The sequence below is a fragment of the Schistocerca piceifrons genome, chromosome 6 (assembly GCF_021461385.2).
Source record: "Schistocerca piceifrons isolate TAMUIC-IGC-003096 chromosome 6, iqSchPice1.1, whole genome shotgun sequence".
Lineage (NCBI taxonomy): Eukaryota > Metazoa > Arthropoda > Insecta > Orthoptera > Acrididae > Schistocerca > Schistocerca piceifrons.
Window position 1 is genome coordinate 84,559,326 of NC_060143.1, and position 27,937 is coordinate 84,587,262.

At 40.4% G+C, this 27,937-nt stretch overlaps 1 protein-coding gene across 1 annotated transcript in view; it reads left to right on the top strand.

Moving 5' to 3' along the window:
- The window catches only part of LOC124802988 (WD repeat-containing protein 26), a 145,621-nt gene that overhangs the window by 96,911 nt on the left and 20,773 nt on the right, over positions 1-27,937 (top strand). Inside the window, exon 10 of the mRNA XM_047264088.1 lies at positions 22,718-22,926. Coding sequence (XP_047120044.1) covers positions 22,718-22,926 — 209 coding nt within the window. The remainder of the gene's footprint in view (positions 1-22,717; positions 22,927-27,937) is intronic.

The following is a 27,937-nucleotide window of genomic DNA, read 5'->3' on the forward strand; positions in this document are numbered from 1 at the left end:
ACCCAGGAACTTCAGAGGATTATAGACTTGTTTCATAGAGAGCTATGGTACTAAAAAACTCAGTTTACCCTTTTGTTGCATGATTTCCTGTGAACCATGGATGGAGGATAGCAGGCAGATTCCACATTCTTAGATTTCCGGAAAGTGTGTGGCACAGTGAGACATTGCAGACTGTTAATGAAAGTGCAGACACATGACATAAGTTCTCCATGGTACGTGTGTGGCTTGAAGACTTTAAGTAATAGAACTCATTATGTTGTTCTGGACAGTGAGTGCTCATCAGAGATAAATGTATCATCAGGTATGCCCCAGAAAAGTGTGAGAGGACTACTCTTGTTCTCTATATACATAAATAATCTAATAGATAGAGCACCCAGCAATCTGCAAATGTTTGCTGTCAAAGCTGTACATTAGAGGTAGTGTTGTCGTTGACTGACTCTAAGAGATTACTGGATAAATTAGAATTTGTATTTGCTGTAATGAATGTCGGCTTGCTCTAAATGGGAAAAAATGTAAGTTAATAAAGATGAGAAGGAAAAAGAGTGATACAATTTTTGAATGCAGTATTAGTGGTGTGTTGATTGACACAGTCATATTGATTAAATATTTAGGCACAATGTTGCAAAGTGACATTAAGTGGAACAAGCACATAAGGTCCGTAGAAGAGAAGGTTAATAGCTGACTTTGGTTTAGTGGAAGAATCCCAGGAAAGCTTAGCTCATCTGCGCAGAACTTGTGTGTGGCCCATTCTTGAGTACAGCTTGAGTGTTTGGCATCCCCACCAGGTTGGATTCAAGGAAGACATTGTCACAATACGAAGGCATGCTGCAAAATTTATTACCAATAGGTCTGACTAGCATGCGAATATTACAGAAATACTCCAGGCACCGTTGGGAAAGTTTAGTGAACAGTCATTTGTGATAGAGCGCTGAATGATTCTACTACCACCAATGTGCATCTCACATAGAAACTCTAAAAACAAGATAAGAGGTATGAGGGCTTATATGGAAGCATATAGACAGTTAATTTTCTCTCATTCTGTTTGTCAGTGGAACAGGAAAGGAAATGACATAGCATTGGTACCATGTACTCTCTACCATGCACCATATGATGGCTTATGGACTATGTATGTAGATGTAGAAAATGGCTCTGAGCACTATGGGACTTAACAGCTATGGTCATCAGTCCCCATGTAGAAAACTAATGTTTAGTATATATGGTTCTCGGGCGAGACGTCGGATGTCATAGTGGAAACTCCACAATATTTCATCAGCGCAACTGGCCGACATCTTCAGGTGCGACGAACACACTGCTAAGGCACGACTATAGCCCACTATTTATGCCAGTCTTAGGCAGGAAGTGCACATGCGTGGAGGTGCCAAATTCGATGGCCAATAGCGACGATATCAACCGATAGCAGGAAGGACAGCAACGCCACCTGCAAGTGAAGAACCAAAGACTTTGGCACACTCACAGAGGCTGCCGCTACTGCTCTGCGCTGCCATCGGCTGCCCCAGCGACCTCTGTCGGAAGCCACAAGCAAAAATGTGTGTCCACATAGGCGCGTGACTATCCTCCCGTTGTCAACAGAATATTTATGTTGCTGGCGAATCGTCATCTGTCGTGTGACCAATAGTACACCTCTGTGCTTGATGCGACTTCAATATGGCCACTGCTGGATCCCAAGCTGTACTGAGCTGAAAGCCTGTGTCCCTGTTTAAAAGATTCGTCGAGCTACATATTTTCACTGCTTCCTTAATAACACTGTCCCAGTACGAACTTGTTGACACGAGAATTTTGGTGTGTTGATAATTCATAGAATGGCCTGTACTGAGACAATGCTCGGCGATTGGACCACAAAAAGTCCTTTCAATCACGACAATGCACCAGCACGCACCTCATCAGTTGTGGTCGCAAAATTAATGGAGATAGGATTCCAATTCATTTCACATCCCCCCTGTTATCCAGACTTGGCTCCCTCAGACTAATATTTGTTCCCCAATTTGAAGAAGTGGCTGGTGAAACAAAGATTTTATTCAAACGAGGTGGTGATTGCAGCAACTAATAGCTATTTTGCAGACTTGGTCAATTCCTATTATTCGGAAGGGATCAACAAATTAGAACAGCGTTGGACGAAGTGTTTAAGTCTAAAAGGAGACTATTTTGAAAAATAAAAATGGTTTACCCCAAACACGTAAGTAGTTTTTATTTTTGTACAGACTTTTCAAATGGCCCTCATATTTTTACAAGTGTGGGTAAACTAATCAAGAAAAAAGTCATTTGGAAAACCTGGCAGTTTTCATATTATCATTGCAGAATATGTATTGATAGTCTTGCTGTAAGTTGACTAGTGCACTAACTTTAAAACACCGAGATTAGTGACGCCTGCCAGTTATTTGTAGTGTCCATCTGATACAGTACAGAAGGTATAACAACAAAAACAGTCAATTTTTAACAAAATAATTTTTGACAAAAGTCAGAGTATAAAAGGTATCATTCATGTGCGATGTATACAAGGAAAAAAGTATGACATTTTGATTCTTTGTAAGAGTTATTGACAAATATGGATTTCCATGCTGTAGATAAGACAAAGTTCTTTTACATATTTTATTGTGTGAAATTTTAGTGGGTTAGAATGACATGAGGAAACCAATGAGATCTATGAATAGTGAAGTTAGCTGTAATGACTTTGGTTAGAGGAGTGTAATTTATGTCCTCATTGGGATCAGGTGGCAGAGAGTGTGAAACACATTAGATACTTAACATGTGTTGCCATCGGGAAGAATCTTGCATATGACCTGTGAGCAAGTAGTCAAGTAGTCAAGATAATGCAGATGAGGGAGGGATGCAGAGTTAAGTGTAATACAGGGACAAGGGACTGACTTTAACCAGGGATGTGGTAAGATGAAGGATATCTTGGTGGACAATCATCATAGACCTGACTCACAGAAAGTAGTGGGAGGGGAGTGATGGGAATTGATAGGCAGTTCGAACAGGCTGATAAAATGAATACGAAACATAACAATACTCTCGGATGGGACTTTTTGAAAGCTGCTCAAGTGATTATAGGTTGTGGTTGCTCGAAGATTATGCTAGACAAGATCAGATACTGTGGACATGAAGATGCACATCCAATTGTGTGGAGACTGTGTGTGCTGGATGAAGTGATCATTCCTGCAATCAGCGCTAGGAAGGTAACTGTCATGTGTCAAGCCATGCATCAACCCATGGATCTTGTGGTGGAATGTAAGAGAAGCATACCACTGAAGAATGACTTAGTCATCACAGCCTCTGTCATCTCGTTTAAGAACGGATTCGGTGAATTGTGGATAGTTAACTATTACCAAAAACCGCAGATCCTTCCAAGACACATGTGCGTAGCAAACACTGAGCCATTACTTGAATAACAGCTGAACATCATCGAAACTTCCCATGCCGAGTCTGTGGGCGAAATTAGTGCTACCACTACGAGACAAGATCTTCTTGCTCTACCATCACCAGATCTCACTAAGGAACTTGCCATTCTTCAAGAGTTCTCTGAATGCTTCAATCCACAGGTGAAGAGCAAATTAGACAAATCGATGGTTAAGCACCGGATTAGCACTGGAGACCATCAACTAATAAGCCAGAGAGCATATCGTGTGTCAGTAATGGAACATCAAATAATTCGTGATTAAGTAGAGAAAATGATGAAAAATGACATCATTCAGCCTTCGCAGAGCCCATGGTCATCACCAGTGGTCCTCGTCAGGAAGAAGGATGGCAGTTGGCACTTTTGTGTTGATTACAGGAAGCTTAATAAGATAACTAAAAGGGACATTCACCCTCTTCCATGAACTGTCAATACACTAGATTGTATGAAGGGAACTAAGTTTTTCTCAACCATGGACATGTACTCGGGTTACTGACAAATCGAAATAGATGAGGCTGATCGTGAAACAACTGCATTCATCACCCTTGAGGGCCTTTCTGAGTTCAAGGTAATGCCGTTTGGTTTGTGTAATGCACCAGCAACTTTTGAACGGATGATGGATAATCTTCTAAGGCACCTGAAGTGGACGATGTGTCTTTGTTATTTAGATGACATTATAGTGTTCTCACAGACATTTGATGAACATATAAAAAGACTGAGGGCCGTTCTTAAGTGGCTCCAACAAGATGGACTGAAACTTAATCCAAGGAAGTGTCTCGTTGGAGCAAAAGAAATCAGAATACTTGGACACCTTGTTTCAAATGAAGGTGTGCGGCCAGACCCAGAAAAGGTGAGATCTATAACGGAATTTCCTATTCCTAAAAGTATTAGAGATGCGAAAAGCTTCCTTGGATTATGTTCTTATTACCATCGTTTTATCAAAGACTTTCGTATCAAAGCCAGGCCACTCCAAGAGTTGTTAAAAGCTGATGCTAAATTTATCTGGGGTGGTGCTCTACAAGATTCTTTCGATGTGCTGCGAAAAGCTGTGACGACAGACCCTGTACTTGGTCTGTATGATGGGAGAGCACTTACAGAACTACACACAGATGCCAGTGGGTATGGGATCGGTGCTGTTCTGGTGCAAATTTCTGATGGAAAAGACAAGGTTATAGCGTATGCTTCTAGGACACTTACAAAAACCGAGAGAAACTACTCAACTACAGAAAGAGAATGTCTTGCTGTGATGTGGGCCATGTGAAAATTTCGACAGTATCTCTATGGAAGGCCATTCACTGTTGTTACAGACCATCTTTCACTTTGTTGGTTGACAGGTCTTAAGGATCCAACAGGACGACTCGCCAGGTGGGCATTATGTCTTCAAGAGTATGACCTTACCATAGTGTACAAAAATGGAAGAAAACACCAAGATGCTGACTGTCTCTCAAGAAACCCTGTACAAGACCAGCAAGACCTTGATGAAGATAGTGACTGTCTCGCTGCACTCCAGGATCTCTCTTCTGATCAGAAGAAGGACGCCAAGATATCTCAAATTATGCTTGCCTTAAGTTGGTCAGAGGATGGGAAAGGACAATTTAAGGTAGTTAATGGATTACTTTGCAAGAAAAATGTTGATCCGTCTGGAAAGAGGTGGCTACCTGTGATTCCTAAACACATGCGCTTAGATGCTCTACAGAGATTCCCTGACACACCTGAGGACAGACATTTAGGATTTATTATGACATACGATAGTATCCACAAGAGATTTTTCTGGCCAGGTTTATTTAGGAGCGCCAGTCACTATGTGTCGCACTGTCGAGAGTGCCAGAGGAGAAAGGCAGTTCCTCAGAAACCGCCTGGTCGACTCTACCAATTCCACCAGCTGAAAAGCCTTTGCAATATGTTAGGAATGACCTTCTCGGATGATTTCCAATGTCTGCTAGTAGTAATAGATGGATTATTGTTTGCACTGATTATCTGACACGCTATGCCCTTACAAAAGCCGTGAAAACAGCTGAAGCATCCGAGGTAGCCAAATTCATTGTGGAAGACATTGTATTAAAACACGGTGCCCCAAGGTCGTTAATTATGAATCGAGGGAAAGTTTTCCAATCGAATCGTGTGACAGAGATAAACTGTCGGTGCAACACTACTCATCACAAGACGACTGCCTACCATCCGCAAATTAACAGGCTCACTGAATGCATTAATAAGACCTTGGCAGACATGCTATCAGTTTTCATCATTCATCTAATTACACCTTCCTCTACGTGGCAATATTATGAAAAGGAAAGTTGCCACTCACCGTACAGTGGAGATGCTGAGTCACAGATAGACACAACAAAAAGACTATCACAAATTACCTTTCGGCCAGTATGGCCTTCATCGAAAACACACACACACACACACACACACACACACACACACACACACACACACACACACACACACACACACACGACTGCAGTCTCTGGCAACTGAAGTGTGTGTGTGTGTGTGTGTGTGTGTGTGTGTGTGTGTGTGTGTCTCTGTCTCTGTCTTTGTTTTCTCTTCCTTGAGTTTCTAGTGCTGTTTCATTTGCCTAGAGTTAACTTCTTCTTCTTTCTAGACGATATCCTGTGTCTTCACAGGGTTGGCATGTTAATTATTGGCTTTGGCAGTGTTAGTTGGTTGGGGGGGGGGGGGGGGGGGGACGATGGATGGATGCCCTTCCCCCTTCCTGTCGCTGCTGCCATTTCCATAGGTTGGCTGGCCGAAGTGGCCGAGTGGTTAAAGGCGCTACAGTCTGGAACCGCAAGACCGCTACGGTTGCAGGTTCGAATCCTGCCTCGGGCATGGATGTTTGTGATGTCCTTAGGTTAGTTAGGTTTAACTAGTTCTAAGTTCTAGGGGACTAATGACCTCAGAAGTTGAGTCCCATAGTGCTCAGAGCCATTTGAACCCTTTTTTTTCCATAGGTTGTTTATATCAGTGAGATTAGTTCCCCAAAATTCTCTTCCATGTTCCGTATCCATTGTTTGTTGTAGCCTTGTAGCAGTTGAAATTATTAGGGTGGTGCATAATTTTGTTGCGATTTTGTTTTTCATGTTGGTATTCTGGTTTTACAGGTTTACAGATCGATTTGTCATTTTTTATTTGTAATTCTATAGTGCTATTTGAGTTTACACATTGTCATTTGGAGATAGAGAGTGGAGCTGTGGGCACTAGGAAATGGAGTGCTAAGTGGAGAAATCTGAACCTTTTTGAAACATTCTTCTGTTTAAGTTCAGTATGGGGGCAACAGCAGCAGAGGCAGCCAGGAACATTTGCATCATGTATGGGGATCATGCCATTGGACAGAAAATGGCAAGAAAATGGTTTTCTCCTTTTGAGGAGGACTGTGTTGACATTAGGGACTCAACGGGTTCAGGAAGACCTTTGGGGTTTGACAAAGATAGTTTTAACGTATTAGTACACAATGATCCACATCAATGTACTCGAGAACTAGCAAACATGATGAATTGTGATCACCCCACCATCGTGTGACATATGCATTCAGTGAGGTAGGTTAAAAAATTGGGTATACCGCATGTTCCCAGCCAAAATATGAAAATTACCAGGTGGACATATGTACATCTGTGGTTGCTTGTCTGTTGGTTGCTTGTCATCCACAGACTTGTGAACAACACTGACCATTCTTACACTGTATCATTACTGGTGATGAGAAATGGTGACTCCCTGTACAAAGGCCTGCACACATCCACAAAAAATAACTTGATGCACCTGGTGGAACAGCTACATTGTAGTGTTCTACAAATTTCTTCCCAGAGGTGTAATCATCACTGCTGACATTTATTGCCAATAATTGAGATGTCTTGCAGATGCAGTCCAAGAACGATGACCAGGAAGGCTACGTGAAACGATGCTATTCCACGATAGCACCCACCTGCATTCTACTAGATTGACAAAAAACACTATACAGGAATTGGATTGGGAATTTATTCTGCACCCACATTATTCACCTGATCTTGCATCTTCAGATTTTTCACCTTTTCTGACTCGACCAACAACCTTCAAGGAACTTCCTTTCCAGATGAAAATGCGCTCTGAATGTGGCTCAGAGAGTTCTTCACCTCAGAACCACATGTTTCTACAGCCACGGAATACGGAATCAAAAAGCTGTCTCAACATTAGCAAGCTGTTGTAAATACTGAAGGAGAATATATTATTAGTGACTAAAGTCTCTGTTATGTATATTTGTTGTGTTTATTAGACTTACGGAAAAATGCTATGAACTTGTGCACCACCGCAGTAATTTCTGTGGAATGTTACTCCTTTCGTAAACCTCAACCCTATTTGTTTTTCTTTCTTTCCTGCATCCCCAGTTTATGAAATCTATGGAATATGATGATTCAGCTGCTTTTTTCGTATGACAGTGTGTCCAATGAAACTTCCTGCAGATTAAAAGTGTGTGCCGAACCAAGACTCGAACTTGGAACCTTTACCTTTCATGGGCAAGTGCACTTCCAACTGAACTAGCCAAGCTGAACTCGCGATCCATCCTGGCAGCTTTACTTCTGCGAGTACCTCATCTTCTACCTTCCAAAGTTCATAGATGCTCTCCTTCAAAACTTGCAATACTAGCACTCTTGGAAAAAAAGGATACTGTGGAGACAAGGCTTAGCTACAGCCTGTGTGATGTTTCCAGAATGAAATTTTCACTCTGCAGGGGCGTGTGTCTGCTGATATGAAGCTTTCTGGCAGATTAAAACTGTGTACCGGACCGAGACCTGAACTTGGGGCCTTTGCCTTTCATGGGCAAGTGCTCTACTGACTGAATTACCCAAGCGTGACACATGACCCTTCCTCATGGCTTTACTTCTGCCAAGTCCGGAGTTACAGTCTCGGTATGGCACAAAGTTTTAATCTGCCAGGAAGTTCGATATCAGTGCTCACTCCACTGCAGAGTAAAAATATCATTCTGGAAGTGATTCTGCAGTTTTGCAGTGATGATTCTGCAGTTTTGCAGTGATGATTCTGCAGTTTTGCAGTGATGATTCTGCAGTTTTGCAGTGATGATTCTGCAGTTTTGTTAATGCCATAATATGTCTCTTACTTGGGTAGATACTAAATGCACAGTCTAACAGAGTTTTGCGTATTTTAATTGTTTTCTTTGTCTTCTGTTCCACTGTTTTCACTAGGCAGTACTGTTGCTGGTACCACCGTGCACAATGTGACACATTTTATTGCTTTATCCTGCTAATCATGATAGGTTTCCCAGTGACACCATATGCTTCAAGGTCTTGTTTTATTGCGATATTCTCCCAATCATCTCAGTGTTCTTTCATGGTGACACATTTTTGGTAAATACACTTAATTGAATTCTAGCTCACAAATTATTCCAAATCTTTTTGTTTTGTTTTTTATTGGTATGAAGGGGCACTAGTGGTAACATAGCCCCATTGCCCATTCATGTTCTTTGATAATGCAAACTCTTTGTTAGTATTGATTTATTGAATGGTTTTGAGAATATTTCTTTGATGGAACAACGAGAATGAAACATTTACAAGTTGCAGACTGTTTCTTAGTAACAGCTTTCCTTTCCTGTCACAACTCAGTTCCGGTATATGGGTTCTAGGGTTCTGTACCGAAGTTGGTAAGAATGGAACCCTTGTAGAATCACTTTTTGTCCGTCTGTCCAGGTGTTAAAATCCCCCCCCCCCCCCCCTTTTTTTTTTTTTTTTTTTTTTTTTTTTTTTTTTTTTTTTTTTTTCAAGAACAAGTAGATGTATCAAGCTAAAATTTACGTCACATATGAAGGTCTATGGTCCCATGAGAGTATAATAAATGCCATTTATGTTACATGTTTCGATATTCGCAAACTCATTCTTTAAATCCTATACACTGTGTGATCAAAAGACACCCCCCCCCCCCCCCCCCCCCCCCCGCAAAAAAAAAAAAAATACTTTTCTCATATTAGGTGCATTATGTTGCCGCCTACTGCCAGGTACTCCATTTCAGCGACCTCAGTAGTCATTAGACATCGTGAGACAGCATAATGGGGTGCTCTGTGGAACTCACGGGCTTCGAACGTGGTGAGGTGATTGGGTGTCACTTGTATCATACAACTGTAAGCGAGATTTCCACACTCCTAAACATCCCTAGGTCCACTGTTTCCAATGTGATAGTGAAGTGGAAACGTGAAGGGACATGTACAGCACAAAAGCATACAGGCCGACCTTGCCGACAGGCCGAGACTGCCGACAGTTGAAGAGGGTGATAATATGTAACAGGTAGACATTTATCCAGACCATCACACAGGATTTCCAAACTGCATCAGGATCCACTGCAAGTACTATGACAGTTAGGTGGGATGTGAGAAAACTTGGATTTCAGTCGAGCGGCTGCTCATAAGCCACATATCACACCAGTCAATGCCAAACGATGCCTCACTTGGTGTAAGGAGCATAAAAATTGGATGATTGAACAGTGGAAAAAGTTGTGTGGAGTGAAAAATCAGGGTACACAATGTGGCGATCTGATGGCAGGGTGTGGATATGGTGAATGTCTGGTGAACGTCATCTGCTAGCGTGTGCAGTGCCAACAGTAAAATTTGGAGGCGGTGGCATTATGGTGTGGTCTTGTTTTTCACAGAGGGGGCTTGCACCCCTTGTTGTTTTGCATGGCACTAACACAGCACAGGCCTACATTGATGTTTTAAGCACCTTCTTGTTTCCCACTATTGAAGAGAAAATCAGGGATGGCGATTACTTCTTTCAACACAATCGAGCACCTGTTCATAATGCATGGCCTGTGGCAGAATGGTTACATGACAATAACATCCCTGTAGTGGGATTCCTGACCTGAATCCTACAGAACATCTTTGGGACGTTTTCGAATGCTGACTTCATGCCAGGCCTCACCAACCGACATCGATAGCTCTCCTCAGTTCAACACTCTGTGAAGAATGGGCTGCTATTCTGCAAGAAACCTTCTGGCACCTGTTTAAACGTATGCCTGCGAGAGTGGAAGCTGTCATCAAGGCTAAGGGTGGGCCAACACCATATTGAATTCCAGCATTACCGAAGGAGGGCACCACAAACTTGTAAGTCATTTTCAGCCAGGTGTCCAGATACTTTTGATTACATAGTGTAGGTCCTTTCCCTTGATGTAGAATTGTGAAATTTGGCAAGAAGGGTTTCACTGTACAAAGACAGGAAAAGAATTATAAAATTGTTAATTTGTAATTATATCACATGGAAAAAATATTTCTTTTGTCATTTGTTATCTGACTTGTAACTTGAAATTAAAACATTCTCAAAAGTCTTTGAATCCCTGAGACCAATATCTTGCTAGTATCAATGTTGATAAGAGGCAAAAATCTTAGAGATCCTCAACTCGTGGAATGGATGAACTGGCTGCATACATAATTTAGTATGTATGGAACCTGCAGTGCTCGAGTCATACTTGCACGTCACCTTTTTTAAGTGAACTGCGGACTGAACATTATCTTTCCAATTAAATTTTATAAATGAGTGATACAAATCTGATACTCTCAGTTATTAATTTATCTTGCCATTACTGTATTCATATTATATTTGATGTTTAAGCAAATTGAATTTTAATTATTAGTTCTGTCTTTCTCTTGTTTAAATAGATGTAATAAAGTTCATTACTTTTGCCGTGTATGTTTATGAGTGGCAGTCAAATGAAAACCAAACCCCTGCCTCCCCCCCCCCCCCCCCTCCCCTCCTCCCAGTGGTACCACGGAATGGTTCCGTTCAAAAGTAATCATCGCACATGTTACGATATTTATCTCAGTGGGAGATGAGATGATCAATTTCTGTTTTGTGGAACATGGTTGGCAGCTGCCAGATCCACAGCTACATCTGCTCTTGCGCTTCCTCGTCAGACTGAAACCAACACCCATGCATGTCTTTCTTCAGGTCACCAGTAATGTGAAAATCACACAGTGAATGATATGGGCTGGGCAGAGGATGTTGCATTGTTTTCCAACCAAATCACTGAAACGTAGCTGTTGTCAGGTTGACAGTGTGGGCAGTCATTATCATGCAACTTCAACTGCTGGGACCCTCTGCTCATCAGGTTCCTTGAATGTAGAATCACAATCAATGCTTAGTGCTATGAAGACACTCTGCAGAAACTGTGATGTGCTATGAAGTCAAAATGCCCAAGAACGCTCTCCGGTGGAATCATCCTGTTGCATGATGATGCCTGCTTTTACACTGCCAATCGGATGAAGGCTATCCTTGAGTGATTTGGTTGGGAAACATTGCAGCATCCTCTGTACAGTCTAGATCACTCGCCATGTGATTCACCCATTGTTGGTGACCTGAAGATACACATGCGTGGACGTCCATTTGAGTCAGACAAGGAAGTACAGGAGTGGATGCAGTTGTGGATCCATCAGTGGTTGACCACATTCTACAAAACAGGAATTGATCATCTCATTTCCCAGTGGAATAAATATCTTAATGTGTGTGGTGATTACTTTTCAATGGACTGATTCCATGATCGTGTTGTGGCAGCTGTTTGGTTTTCCTTAGACTGCTCCTAATGATTAAGCTTCTTTATTGTTTCTTTCTAAATCACAGTCATTCACGTAATTGTCATCTTATATGTTCTCTGATTTAAGCTATTATTGTTTGCACAAAGAACAGTTAATACTACATTTATTCCTCACAAGAAGAAATAATTAAACCAACATAAAGAGTTTATTCATAACTATGAGGGTAGCCACAAAGTTTTAATTATCACCTAATACCACAAAATTTGGTTACCTGTAGAGGCAACAGGTTTGAGAATGGCACTGTGCAGAATGACTAGGATGTCATCATTGAGCCATAAATCACCCTTGGACAGCTTTCTCAAACATTTCCTGTTGACAACCTCCTGTAACCTTGTAAGGAGATATGAGTAGTGCTAATGTGACAATTTGTTCCAACAAGCTCCACACCGCCATATCAGCCCCAATAAACAGTCATCGCCACCTTGGAGAATGATAATTGAGTCTCCACATTTTTCAGCAGTGGTGAATCCACATTTCCACTGCTTGCACTGCTGTTTTGTCTCCTTTGTCTGGGTGATATGTCCAGCACTCAACCAGGCGTATTAGGTGGCTACAGAAGTCATCTTCTGGATTAACTTGACACTGTTGCAATATTTTTGTTGCAGCCTCTGTTTGGCAGGCTTTTTTAATGGGTATGAGCAATTGCAGAACCCTGTAGGCAAAATCCTCTGTCCTGTTCAGAATGTTATGCAAGATGCTGAAAACTGATCTGAGACTGATTTTTACTTTTTCCACTGCCATTTCAACTGCGGTACATGGTCCTTGAGCACCACAGCCTCAGCTTCTGTTGTGATTCATGGTTCTTCGCAGAGAGGTGGTCTGCCAGTTCATTATTTGTCATTCAGACTTGATTGACCTCACTGTAAGTATCTGTGCTGCCTAATCAGTGTCATACGATTCATATGATGATGTGCTGTCACTGTACTCTTCCACCAACTCCAAATGGATTGTTGCATTGTTGTTCCCCTACAAATGCAGAAAATGAGTTATCTCACTCGACCCCACTTCATAAATGTGCTCTGCCCTTTTATTTTTGCTCTGGCAGTGGCATGCTTTAGTACTGTGACATGGAAATTTCAGTGTGTATCAGGACTACACACATGTACCAAAAGAATTACATAACTTTATTTTCTTGATGTGATAATTGAAGCTTTAGGACTGCCCCTTTGTATCTTCAAGATTCCAAAATTCGACTGCTAGTTATCATTGAGAGAGGGTCCAAGAAGATGTAGACAGAGATGACAGGGGGATCATTGCCTAGCCATATTATTAGAGTGGATGACTAAGAGGGACTAGAGTCAGAAGATCGCGAGCTGAACAATTGTGTGTTCCTTGTTTGTGTTCACTGTTTATTTCTCTCCACTGCAGCTTCATGCTTCTCTTCAAGGTACACTTATGAGGAGAGAAAACACCTCGAGATCAGTCTAATCAAATTGCTGGAGAGTGCAAGATGAATTCTTACCAAAATAAGAGTCTAAATGTAGCTTTTAGCAAAATAATGAAGCACAAACAAACCATCAAATCTTGTGCATCACAAAGTGCTAATGCGTAAGCCAATTGCCTGCTGCATTGTGAGGTCTGTTCAGAAATGTTTTTGATGTTGATTCTGAATCATTATAGGTGAATACTCCTTCAGCTTTTTTTACAGTTAGTTTGTACTTATTTGTCAGTTCTCCACCTATAATAAATTCACTGATGAGGGATCTTGCAATATAAAAGCTTTGGTTCAAGATAGAGGTCTTGCAGTTCCCCCCAAACACACATACAGACTGAGTCTCTTTTTCTTCTTAAAATTTCTTAGCCAGAAGTGTTTCAGTTTAGACACATCTACAGTAGGAAAATATCTGAGGTGAACTGCTTCTCTTATTCTTATGAAGTAATACTGTGTGAGGTGTAAGGTCCTTTCTCACTGCCATAATGATGGAAAGATGTAAATTTTACTGTGGTATTAGGTGGTCATGATGAATGAATTGTTTTGGAAACAAGGCAATACAAAAGTTAAATTTCATTTTTTGTTTGTATTAGATAGTTGTAAAAATAGCTTGGAATGTTTAAAATAAATTCATAAATAAGTTTGAATATTGGTGTCCTTAGGTAGAAATGAGACATGTCACTTTTATACTTTCCTTAATATGAAACAAAAATTTAATTCCAACTGTCGGTGTGCCCCACGACCCATGTACAGCAACAAATTTGTGGAATTAGGTATACTTTCCCTTACTGTTAGTGTTAAACATGTGCTGGAAAGTAATCTTTGGAGTTTGCAGGTAATGAAACTACCAACAAAAGCTGAAGCATACTACTGTGCTACTAATGAATTGGTTATTGTAAGTTGCTGTATAATAATTGGAAACAAAAATAGCACCTCAAGTTCTGATTTTCCAGTCACAATAGATCTAACTATGTTTATGTTTGCTTTTGTGATAACTGGCACTTTTAAGCTTCAACACTTTGTTTTTTAAATACTTTTGTTAATAATTCTCCATTCAGTTAGGAAATATTTTTAAAACTGATTCTGCGCCTCCAGACATAGGACAGCTTTTATACACTTTCTTTTTTCTTTATAATACAAGGTAGCAATGGGAAAATTGTTTATACTTCTACATTACCAATGACGGCACCATTGCTGCCCCTCTTGAAAGTGGCCTTCATCTCAACCAGCCTATAATAGCCCCCAGTGCCACAGATGTTCCTCTTATCTACTCACATCTGGGGTGACTTTCTCTATCTTCTTATTGCCAGCCTCTGTGGAACACATGTTACGTCTTTGCTGCAAGTGAGTTTCTTATTTAGTACATTTCTCTTTATATTGGTATTGTCATTTTTTAAAAATTAGGCATATCTGTTTCAAACACAAGTGTCTGCATTATAAATGACAACTTAATGAAAATATAATTGTTAGTAATGAGTTGGGTACACTAAACAGCACAGAAGTAGGCACAAGAAATTGTATTGAAAGATTCTTCTTCAGCTGTTTTGTTGGAATATGATACAAGTGTATGCCCTACAGCAGTGGCGGAGAAGACATCTTGAAGTTTGTGTCAGATTGACGATTATATTTTCGATTGGTAGCAAAATGACATTCTTTTAGAAAATGCTGATCAAGGGGGAAAGGAATGCTATAGTGGTACTGTGTGTACATTTTCTGATTGATTGATTTACATAGCACCTTTTGGAGAGAAAGAACTCTCTTGATTTCACTCAGTATATTCTTTTTTATTATTATTTGTAACCTCTTCTTAATGAACTGTGGTATATCATTCTTACAGTTGTGTATATTATCTCAGTTTCATTGTCAGGACATGATAAGTTAGAATTTCAATGTTAGTTGTGTCCAATTAATTTTGCACTACAGTGGTGGTATGTAATATTAACAAAGTTGTAAATAGCAACAATTTGCAAAATACGATGGAGTTGTCACCAGTGGAAGTAAGTGCCTCCTTGACAATGTGGAACGTGATTGGAAGAAAGAGAAATACATAGAAAATAGCAGAAAGCACTGAAGGAACAGATTAACCATTGAGTGAATTGGCTCTAGATGAATTTAGAGGGTGGGGCGGGGGAGGGTGGGGGGATGTCACTATTTAAGTTTTTTGGATGCAACAAAACTTAATCTAATTAGCACATACACTGATGCACCAAAGAAACTGGTAAAGACATGCGTATTCGAATACAAATATCTATTTAAACAGGCAGAATATGTCGCTGTGGTCAGCAAAACTTATATAAGACAACTACTTCCGGCACAGTTGTTGGATGAGTTAGTGCTGCTACAATGGCAGGTTATCAAGATTTGAGTGAGTTTGAACTTGCATTATAGTTGTTGCACAAGCAATGGGACACAGCATCTCCGAGATAGTGATGAAGTGAGGATTTTCCTGTATGATCATTTCATGAGCGTATCGTGAATATCAGGAACCCGGTGAAACATCAGATCTCTGACATCGCTGCGGCCAGAAAAAGAACCTGCAAGAACGTGATCAACGACAACTGAAGAGAATCATTCAACATGACAGAAGTGCAACCCTTCTGCAAATTGCTGCAGATTTCAATTCGGGAGCATCAACAAGTGTCAGTGTGTGAACCATTCAACGAAACATCATCAATATGGGCTTTCTGAGCTGAAAGCTCACTTGTGTACCTTTGATGAATGCACGACACAAAGCTTTAAGCCTCGCCTGGGCCTGTCAACACTGACATTGGACTGTTGATGACTGGAAACATGTTGCCTGGTTAGATGAGTCTCATTTCAAATTGTATCAAGCAAATGGACGTGAACGGTTATGGAGACAACCTCATGAATCCATGGGCCCTGCATGTCAGCAGGGGACTGTTCAAGCTTGTGGAGGCTCTGTAATGGTGTGGGGTGTGTGCAGTTGGAGTCATATGGGACCCCAGATACATCTAGATACGACTCTGGCAGGTGATACGTACATAAGCATCCTGTCTGATCACCTGCATCCATTCATGTCCATTGTGCATGCCGATAGACTTAGGCAATTCCAGCAGGACAGTGTGACACCACACATCCAGAACTGCCACAGAGTGGCTCCAGGAACACTTTTCTGAGTGTAAACACTTCCACTGGCCACCAATCTCCCCAGACATGAAGATTATTGAGCATATCTGGGATGCCTTGGAGCTGTACTCTTATGGATTTATGGACAGCCCTGCAGGATTCATGGTGTCCTTTCCCTCCAGCACTACTTCAGACATTAGTCAAGTCCATGTCACATCTTGTTACAGCACTTCTGTGTGCTCGCGGGGACCCTACATGGTATTAGGCAGCTGCACCAGTTTCTGTGGCTCTTCAGTGTGTATGCCATTATACAACTGTGTTTTATTGCTTTTCATTGTTGTTCACTAGCATTGGCAAGTAAATTTTCTCACTGACTGCACTGATAATTTTGTGACAGAGAGGTATGGACAAACACTTTTGCTTTGGTAGTGAGTGGAATGAGAATTGTTAGCATTATAACTATTCCTTTTCATTGATGTTTGATGAAATTTATTTCTTTGTAGTTGTGTTGCATTAGGTCATTACTTGTACACTACACTCAGTGGATTAACATGTTCACTCTTACTGATTTATTAGCACACACACAATTCCCAATAGTCTATGAGGATGGAACTTTCACCCTGTGGTAAAGTGTACTTAGAAGCAAATATTCCTTACAGTTGCCTTTTACAGCAAATTTCTGCTAACTGGACACATGTGGTAGAGCATTACGTGAGAAAGCCAAAGGATAGACTGTTTTTTCTCCAGCCTTACATGCACTAGCATTTGTGGATTTTATGGCACTATAAAAACACTCAGAGGACAGGAAGGAAATTTAGAAAATGAAGGGAAGTTTGGTGAATAGCTAGAAGTGTGTCGTAATGGAGATATCTAGGTATGCCAGTGTATTCTGTATATTTTTGTGAAAAGTTTTACAGAACGTATCCAAATAATGTATATTTTTCAGTGTGTTTTAAATTGCTGTAACAAAGATCACCCCCTTGTAATCCTCATACGCCACTTCATAAGCAAATTGTACCAGTTCGTGGTCTCGCGGTAGCGTTCTCGCTTCCAGGGCACGGGGTCCCGGGTTTGATTCCCGGCGGGGTCAGGGATTTTTTTCTCTGCCTCGAGACGACTGGGTGTTGTTGTTGTCATCTTCATCATCATCATTCATCCTCATTACAGTCGGAGGAAGGCAATGGCAAACCACCTCCACTAGGACCTTGCCTAGTATGGCGGTGGGGTCTCCCACATCGTCCCCTACGCTCCTTGGAGTATGGGACCTCATCATCATCATCGAATGGAGATAAGGGCTCAGCCATTGTGAAGATTCATTCAAACTTGACATTGCTACTTATACAGGTTTCAGTGCCATCATTGAACATGACGTTTCATAACAGTGACGATTCCATAGCATCAGACCAATCAAAACTCTGACAGTTGAACTCAATGTCAAATGGTGTAGCTGATCAACATCCTTCTCAACAACAGCATTAATGAACCATGCAGGATTTTCCAGATTGTTAGCAAATCATTGAACATTGTTATCAATATGGCATTTAATGATTCCATAATTAGTGATATTGTTTGGGAATGAGTACTTTTAGGAAGAGATTACTTTCCATAATAGAGTAAAACTGCACACATTTATTTAGCTTGTAATGCATATCTCACACACACACACACACACACACACACACACACACAGTATATAATTCTTATGAACAGCCAGTTTAGATTGTCCTAGCAGAATGCTTCTACAGTATGCATGCATCTGCCATTGTACACATGGATATTTCTACTGAATGGGGAGGTGTAGGTTTAAGACTCTCAGTTGGAAGGACTGCAGTTCAGATTCATGATGAGACATTCAGATTTAAGTTTTCTGTAGGTTCCCCAATAACTAAAGCAAATGCCAGAATGATTTTTTCGTAAGTATATGGCCAATTTCATTCCCTGGCCTTTCAAAATCTGAGATTGTGATTTGCTTCTAATGTTCTCATTGTCAGTAGGATGTTAAACTCTATAATCTTCCTTCTTCTTCTTTGTTTCTCCTGAATGAAGAATATATAATGAAAGAAAGAAATTACACAGTAAAGCCATCTGATTATAACAGCCTTACATGTGAAGCATACTCAGGGTAAAATAAGAATGTTAGGAACATTGATCTCTTAGTGGTTTATTTCATCAGTTGCTATACTCACAAAGCATTTCCATGTGAATGAAGTACCTAGTAGTCTTTACCGCAGTTCAGAACCGCTTACCTGATGGGTCCAACAGTTGCCACACTCATTATGCTGTATTACATTTTAGCTTATACTGCAGACTACATAACACAGCACATTAGTACTATCCCAGATAGTTTGATTGCCTCTTGTAATCATCCACAAAAATATTTGCATTACATTGATGTACCATATATTTCTCCACAGCAGTTTTACTTATCTGTTATAATATCAGAATTAAACTTTAAACAGTCCAGTAGTATTCATAAATGGAAATTTGTTATTTACAGGCACATTGAGCACAATTAGTTGAAAATTTCTATGATATTTCATGAAATTCTTGTTGCCGTAGACGAATACAGTGTCAAAAACGAAAAATACTTGCTTAATTTTTTTAATGACTTCCAGTAACAAGGGAGTCTTCTTCATGGCCTGAAAATGATCATCTCCTTTAGCTGAGCAGGTTAATATTCAGCCAAGAGTTCTCTCTGTATTCTGTGTTGAACAGGTAATTTAAGTAGAGTAAGACTGCAGTAGTTCAGAACTCGATAATCAGTTAGTCCCACTAGACTGGCATGCATATTTTTAGCTCAGTGCTATTGACATTATAATGGACTGCTTTGAGAAACATCGGAACCATTTGGCGTGGTGCCTCATCAGTAAGAATTGTCTGCCTCACTTGGCAGTTACCTTCTTGCCAAGATAAGCTGGTTGCATTGCTAGCTTTGTGCTAGTATAAATGATTCTGAACCGTCACTGGCAGATACCAGTCCGATGTATTTCATGCCCTTGACAGTGTTGGGTATGTGTGCTATTCCTGAAGACAGTGATTCCAATTAAACTGTACAAAATTCTTGGTAGCAGTTTTATTAATAACCTTGTTCTTGTTCTTTTCAAATCTGTGGTACATATTTTATTTTGTACTAGTGTACAAAAAATTATTTATGTACGGTACATTGAACATTTCTAAAACATGGAGCATTAAACTGATTTAATAGAACAGTATCATATTTGACTTCTACTAAAGTTTTATTTTTACAGAAAAAGTATGACATAATTTTGATTTTTTTTTAATACTGCAATCTCTTCTGTTGTGTTTAATAAATAAAAGTTCATTGATTTTGTATGTTAAAACTAGAGGTTTTGCTTATGTCCCTTTTTTTAAACCAAGTTTCTAAAAATGATGTTGATAATCGGGCACATTTTATAATCTGGCATTGACAGAGCCCTGAATGTGCCTGTTTATCAATGTCCTACTGTATTTGTTTTCATAGTGGGCTAGTGAAAAATTATATTTTGCTAAGCGAGATAAATATAATTTCTCTGCTTGCTAATTACTCAAAATAAGGCAACCAGAGTGGTATTGACAGACACAGAAACTGAATCAGCAATGTTAGTTTAAAAGATTTCAGAGCATTAGAGGATAGCTGCTTCATCAAAATTAAGATTTGATTTATTACCTATAGCTGCTATCTTGTTCCTTCAGAGCTACTTTTGCTCACCTCTTTTATGTCTACATCTTTTTCATGGTTTCTCCTACTTTCAGGCTGTACCTCTTTGCCAAGAGGGAATTAATATCAAATTTCTTAAAACCTAAGATTTTACACCATTTTTTTTATTTACATGCCTATAAACTCAGCTCTTGTTGCTCCTGACTGTGCTGGTGGTAAGTAAGTGTTCCTTTCAATTTCCCAATTTATTTTTTATTTTTATTTTTTAAGAAAGAGAGATTGTGATTTTTGGTCTGACGGTAATGATTGCCATTTCTTTTTAAGACTTAAATTTTTAGTGACTAAGTTTTCGGTTTGTTCTTAACTCATTTATTTGCAACAGATAATTCCTCTGTTGGCTGTTTTTTGAGTATGAAAGTTAAGTGGAGGCCATTTTTCCCATTTTTCTTATTTCTTAAATGTACACACAGCTGTGGACATGTCACTTTTCTCAGTCTCTGTACAAATGGAAAAAAATTATCCCCATTTGTATATTATCAATGATTCATTTTCTTCTTGTTCTTCTGTCCCATTTCCTCCTTGTCCCACTCCACATCCCCCTCCTAATATTTTACAATTTCAACTGGATCTTGTTCTTCTGATCACCAAACACTGTTCTTCTTTATCTCTTGTGGCGTTTGGGCACAGTCCAATGGTTGTTGCCCCTCTGTTAATGACATTCTGCCAACATTGAGTCAATCATCCACATTTTAGTCTGTCTTGTTTTTTCGGTGTTGTCCACAGTTGAAGAAGTTTTAAGGGATCTAATGCTGCCATAATTAGACTGCTTTTATTCTAATTCTTTCATCACTAATATGTTCATATTAGTTTGTAGATGAGATCCAAGACAAGAACCAAGATACTGGAATCAGCTTGCCATCTTTATTTTGCCTTTAACATTCACTACTGAAAGATTAGGACCAGTTTACAAATACTCAGTTTTTGTGATATTTAATTGTGGTCCAGATATTTGATTGTGGTCCAGATCAACTGAGATGATCATATCATATGCAATCTTTCTGTTTCTTTGTTTGTTGTGAAGTAATAGAATTAATGATGATGTCTGGTGGAGGCATTAAAAAAAATTCACATCTCAACCACTTATTTATAATTTTGACAAATTCTTGAATAGAGGTGTATCTAAATGATGTTTTGAGAGTTTAATTAGTCCACTGAAGTACTGAATGTAGTCTGCGCAGTTGAGAAAAATCTATCACTGTACTTTTAGTTGGATGCTGATTGTAGTCCTAATCTTTCTCCTGTGGTCAAAAACTTTTTCCGTGATGAATCATGTTTTGCTTGTGTGGACGTAGTCTCACTTCATTATCATGTATGTGCCAGTTATCACTTCTGCCAGTTGCTCTCTATGTATTCCATTAATAATGACCAAATATGCAAATAATTATGCTTAACTTAGCTACTACTATAACTTATGATTAAATTTTTTTAACAGTTTATGTTTATATGACCTCACTTAACAACTAACTCCCAACTAATACTATAAAGAAAAGCACCAAAATTTTACAAATGGACTCTTCTCTTTTAACTCGGCCCCTAAGATTATTATTGCTATTATTACTATCTTACTTAAAATAAAATGCTCTAATCACATGCTTTCATTATTTTTATTGATTTTTTTCCATTGTGAGGCCACATTCTGAAATGCAACCTCAAAGCTAATTCTACAATGTTGTGGTGGTAAATAGTTAATGTTTTTGTACATACATTCAAGGAGGAGAACCAACACAGAAGCTTGCATATGTCTTAGTAGTAAGTGTTATGATCTTGTTCACGCCAATCAGTTGACATTTTCTTTACTTGGTTTTGATTTAGATACAGTCACAGAATTTTGTTGGAGTAATAACTAGTTTCAGCCATACATTATCTGAAGATGGGAAATGTATGCTGGAACCAGTTATGATTGTAATCATATTCTGTAACTGTGACTAAAATTAAAAGAAGTATATAATGTGTTAGTCACTCAGTGTGGAGTTTATTGAGCTGATTAAATCATTCGCTAATTAGTGTATGCATTCCCACTTAAGCGTTGCTAAAGAGTAGAATTTTAGTGTGCATTTAATGTCACCTGCAGGATGAGTTGATTTGAAAAGATGTCGCTGTTTGTGTTGTTAGCCTGAAAATTTGTATTCCCAAATAACTTCAGAGAGACCGTGGCTGGCTATAACCATTCTTTATAGTACATTGGAACAAGCACAAGTTTCAATGTCAACATCACAACCTAGTCATTAATTACTATGATTTTTGAGGATGCTGATGTTATGAAATAAAATGTTATGTGCCTGTTGGGTAATAAAATTACTGGTTGTAACTAGTAAAATTATTAATAGAAAATGGTTGTCAGTATTCAGTAAATCCTATAATTCATTATATTGTCTGTAACTTGTGTTATGATGTGACATATGTGTCTGTGTGTTCATTTCTGAACCCACTTAGAAAAATGAGGTAATACAGTAATCAGAAATTAGTTCCACAGTCATCAGCAACATATTTTGATACTAGTTTGCAGGAAGATCACCCTGTGATGGCATTTTCCGTAAATGCCGCAGATCGCCTTGCATTGTTAAATGTTGCCACCCAGGGTGTACACTTATGGGACCTACAAGATCGTTGCCTTGTGCGGAAATTCCAGGGAGTTACACAAGGACATTTCACTATACACAGTTGCTTTGGTGGAGTCAACCAGGACTTCGTTGCCAGTGGAAGTGAAGGTAGGTAGTACTTACTTATGGAGTGCCTACTGTTAGACATTTGAGGTGCAGCTTTCATTCAAATGATATGCATGTATGCCACAAAAAAAGTCAGCATATTGCTTATGCCTGTGTCAATTCAATAATGGTTTGTACTGTTAGTGCACATTTTTATTTACAAGTTTCAGAGAACTACATTTGTCATCAGAGAGAGAAAAAAAAAAAAAAAAAAAAAAAAAAACTAGACAAAGCCACTTGGGTGTATATCCAAACTTTATATTGCTTGTTTAGTGCAGTCAACAAAAGACATGACAGTTGTGTGTGATGTATTGCACTAGACGCCTGCCAAAGTCATAAGTGACAGGCAGAGCTAATTAATACCCAATCTGTTGCCTTTTGAGGAGTCATTGTGGACGCTTCTGTGATTAGGCAAGAAGTGCTAACTGTAGTAACCAAGTAATACACACAACTGATCCAAGTGACGCAATATAGCTTTATGAATAAACTTTGAACAGTAATGGAAATAAGCCTTTCATGACTTCACATATAACGAGACAAGAAAATCGTACAGAAGGTGTAACATAAGTGATACACAGAGCAACTGATATGAGCAGCACATACTAAAAGAACATACTGAGCGTGAGTCAGTGTATAGTGAGCGTGAGTCAGTGCTGCTCTGTGCATATAGAGGCGCGAGTTGCCAGTAGGCAGTACAGCGGAGACTGAGCTGTGTACATGCTCCCTACAGGTGGCCTCTAGGGGCTGATCTGCACTGATAACATTGACGGTTAATTTAAGTACATACGCATGGTGACACTACACTGGGCACACTCACACCCACACTCAAATGCACTAGGAGCAGTATACAGCACACCTCTGCCTTGTGTGAAGAGGGTGCCCAGGTGACGGAGGAGATGTCAGCGGTCCTATGAGAGACACGTCCATCGGATCTGGAATGCCAACTGCAGAGAGTGGGATGATGTGCTGGGACAGTACTGGTACATTGGACCAGAACGTGTGGAGACATGGGCGTGCCTGAGGGCAGTGGGCCCAGACAGTGCATGACAAAAGCACTGGGGAGGAGAGTGCCTTTACCATATCTGTGTCGCCATCAGCAAGCAGGTCCTAGGGGAGCTGGAGCCACTGATGTTGATGATGATGATGATGATGATGATGGCTGAAGCAATGATGGTGAGATGTGGCCCGATGGTACAGCAGGGTGTGATAATGGACCCGATGTCAGAGACGGACTGAGATCTGCTGCCGGGAAGCTGGAACCCCAGGGCACTGCACATGGAGGAGGCAGCCAATGGGCTTGGGGTGGAGGGCAGCAGGGCGGGCTGTGGTGACGGGGGCTGCATCCACAACTGGTAGCTTCTGGCAGTGAACGGGACACAACTGTTCAAAGTGGTGTGCCATCAGCCTGTCAGCTGTATGGCCATCGTGAACTTCACATCCCGGTGACAGACAACAGTGGCCAGTATCCATTTGGGCTATTGACCAAATCCTCGTGCTCACACCGGCGATCCCAGTGCAAAGCAATGAGATGAACCTGACTACGGCAGGTGCAGCACAGACTGCAGAACGTGGAGGAGCATGTGTGACTGCCAGTCATGAAGCAACTTAGCCAGGCTCTGTTCCCCCTGAGGCATGAAGTGAAGTGATACATGGTCAGAAAATGGAGAAAGGCATTGTCTGGTGAAGAATCCACTACAGACTTTTTCATTTGAGACTTGAACATACACATTAGTTGTTCTGTCTCGTCATTTGATTAAGGGTGGAATGGCAGAGCAGTAACATGAATGATAGGAAAAAAGCAATGGAGAGTGTGAGAAATGAACTGGGGCCCTTATCAGAAACTGAGGTACGAGGCAACCCCTTGATAGAAAAAAAACCCTAAAAAGTGTTTGAATTGTGACGTCAGCCAATGTCGACACACAGCGGAGAATGTAAGGAGACCAGGAAAATGCATCCACAATCAAAAGCCAATAGAAATTCAAGGAGACCCACGAAGCCTACGTGAATGCATTCCCATGGTTGGCATGGAGTGGGACAGGGGAAACAGAGATGCCTTGAGAGCTGCTTATTATTGGGCACACTGCTCTCAAGCCACCACAAAAATGGACAATTCCACCGTCAATCGCCTCCTAGTAAACAATTTAGTTCGCAAAACTCCCCAATGGCCCTGGTCGAGAAGGTAGAGAACCTTGCACTGTACTGTGGCAGGAATTACTGCTCTGGGATAGAGGTCTTCTGTGGACAACATCAAAACACGATCAAAAACAGAGAGCAATACTGTAAGGAAAAATAATTGCACAGGCTTTCCAAAGCCTTACCCGGCAGTTTATCTTTCCAGTCCCGTTGAACAAACTGAACCATCTGACAGAGAACTGGATCGGTGGCAGCAGCAGGTGCTATGTGCAAACTCATAGTTGGGAAACCCTCAAGTGTGACCTGCATTCCAGTATCAAGACGGAGGCAGAGCAGTTCTCAAAGATCAAAGTGATCAGGACCCACGGGAAATTGGGACACAATGTCCCCATTGGCATCTTTAGACATAAGAAGGAAATGGATTTTGTAATTGTAGTGAGACAAAAACAGCAACCAGCATTGTAGGCAGTGTGCTGCTTTGTCGGGAAAGGAAGTGAAACTGAGTCACCAGTTTTTCAGTTCATTTGCTATATTCTTTGAATGTTATTTTGATTTTATATCAGCTACAGCAGAAAAGACTGTCTCATATATATATGAAAATCTGACCGTTTTTAATTGATAATATCTCACTTACTACATGACATTTTAACATGTTTATTCCTCCAAGATGCTGCAAATATATGCCATTTGAGTGACGTAAAAAGGAAAAAATATATATATTTAATGTGTCCCATACATCATTCCACCACCACCTACTCCAGTCCAATCACAAGCATCAACTATCCCATCAAAGGCAGGGCTATCCGTGAAACCAGTCATGTGATCTACAAGCTAAGCAGCAACCACTGTACATCATTCTATGTGGACATGACAACCAACAAGCTGCCTGTTAATATGAACGGCCACTAACAAACTGTGGCAAGAAACAGCTGGTCTGCCCAGTTACCGGACACACTGCCCAACACCACATTCCTTGTTTTAATGACTGTTTCATAGCCCATGCTGTCTTGATCCTTCCTACCAATATCAGCTTTTCTGAATTGTGTAGGTGGGAACTCTACCTGCAATATATCCAATGTTCCTGTAACCCTCCTAGACTCAACCTTCATTAGTCATTGTCCTTTGCCCACCTATCCCCTTGCTTGTTCTCACTCCAGCACTACACAGCCATCTCTAATTCCACAAGCACATCCACAGTCTTTTTACTTCTGACCTCACCCCCCCCCCCCCCCCCCAGTCTCTTTACTTCTGTCTCCCCCTCCCACATTCACAGTCTTTTTGCTCCTATCATCCCCAACCCCACCCCCAATCTAATCTAAGAACACTTTACTGTTCCCAACCCAGATCCTGCTCTCCCTCCCCTTCCCTGCCCCAGCCTCCTCCTTACCCCCACCACCTAAATTGTTTCTCTCATCATGCGCAATTGCTTGCAGCCTGCCCTTGGCAGCCATAGACAGTGATCATGTGTGTGTGAGCTGCGTTTGCTTGAATTTGCGTGTGTGTGTGTGTGTGTGTGTGTGTGTGTGTGTGTGTGTGTGTGTGTGTGTGTGTGTGTGTGTTTATTTCAGGCCTTCTGGCCAAAAGCTTGTGTTTAGTAGCCTTTGTTATATGGTGAGTAGCAATCTATCTTTTTCGTAATATTGAAATCTATAAAAGAAGGGCTGATTATGTGAAAATGACATCACCACTTTGCACTATGCACTAGTACTCTTAGTCTGCAGCTGAGAAGTACACCTGAATTCTTCATGATTTGTTTACGTACACCCTCAATTTAAGTAACTCACTAAAAAATCATGTACCCCATCAGTTCAAAAAGTTTCAAGACTAGATTAATAAAACAAGAGAAATGATAAGATGTTGGTATGGTGGTTTTAAAGCTTCAGCTGTTCTTTGTAGTCTCCATCCACTTTAGTATATTGTACAGAACATTTGTACAGCCGTGTGAAACTGCCAGAAAAGTATTTTTTTGAGATTTCATTCAACTTGTGTGTCACACTGGCTTGAACAATGTAATTGGATAGATAAAAAATCTACTCACCAAACAATGGCAGGAAAACACACTTATAAAAGGTATTTCGTATGCAAGCTTTTGGAGCCAGTGGCTCCTTCTGGCAGAAGGTCTGAAGGGGAAGTAAGACAGGTGAAGGAAAAGGACTGGTGAAATTTAGAAAAGGGGTAAAGCTCGGAAAAGTCACCAGAACCTGGCGTCAGGGAAGACTTACCGGATGCGATGAGAAGGAAAGACTGGTTGTTGGGGACTGCACCAGATGAGATAACTCATAATCACAAGAACCAGTCACAACAGTACAATGTTCTCATCCTCTTGTCAAAACCACTCTCCCTCCTGAATTATCTGTGTTATCTAAGGGTCTCACTTTCAGCCCTAAATCGGCTTTTAATCTTGGTACTTGGGTGAAGGACCTACTTTCCTTCACACACAATGTCTCCAACAATCAGTTTCCTTCTCATCTCGTCCTGTATGTCTCCCCTGACCTGGAGTTCTGGGTGTCGTCCATCCTCTTCAGTCCTCCTGCCAGAAGAAAAATCTACTGGCTCCAAAAGCTTCCATACTTAATACCTTTCATGTGTGTTCTCCTGTTGCCACTTGGTGAGTAGATTTTTTTATCCAGCCAATTACATTATATTTTCAAAAAATTGATTATTTAGACTGGCTTGAATGTTTGGTTATAGTCTCAAAGCATTGACCCTTCATATGAATTTCTACACTTACTTACTTTTTGGTATGTTTGTATTGACAACACCAAGTTCATCACCTGTAATAATTGTCCCCAGAAAAGATTTGTCAGTTTTTGTATTTCAGTCAAGCTGTGGCAGGCATCTACATGTCATTGTTTCTGTTCAGGATGCATGGTATCTGGGA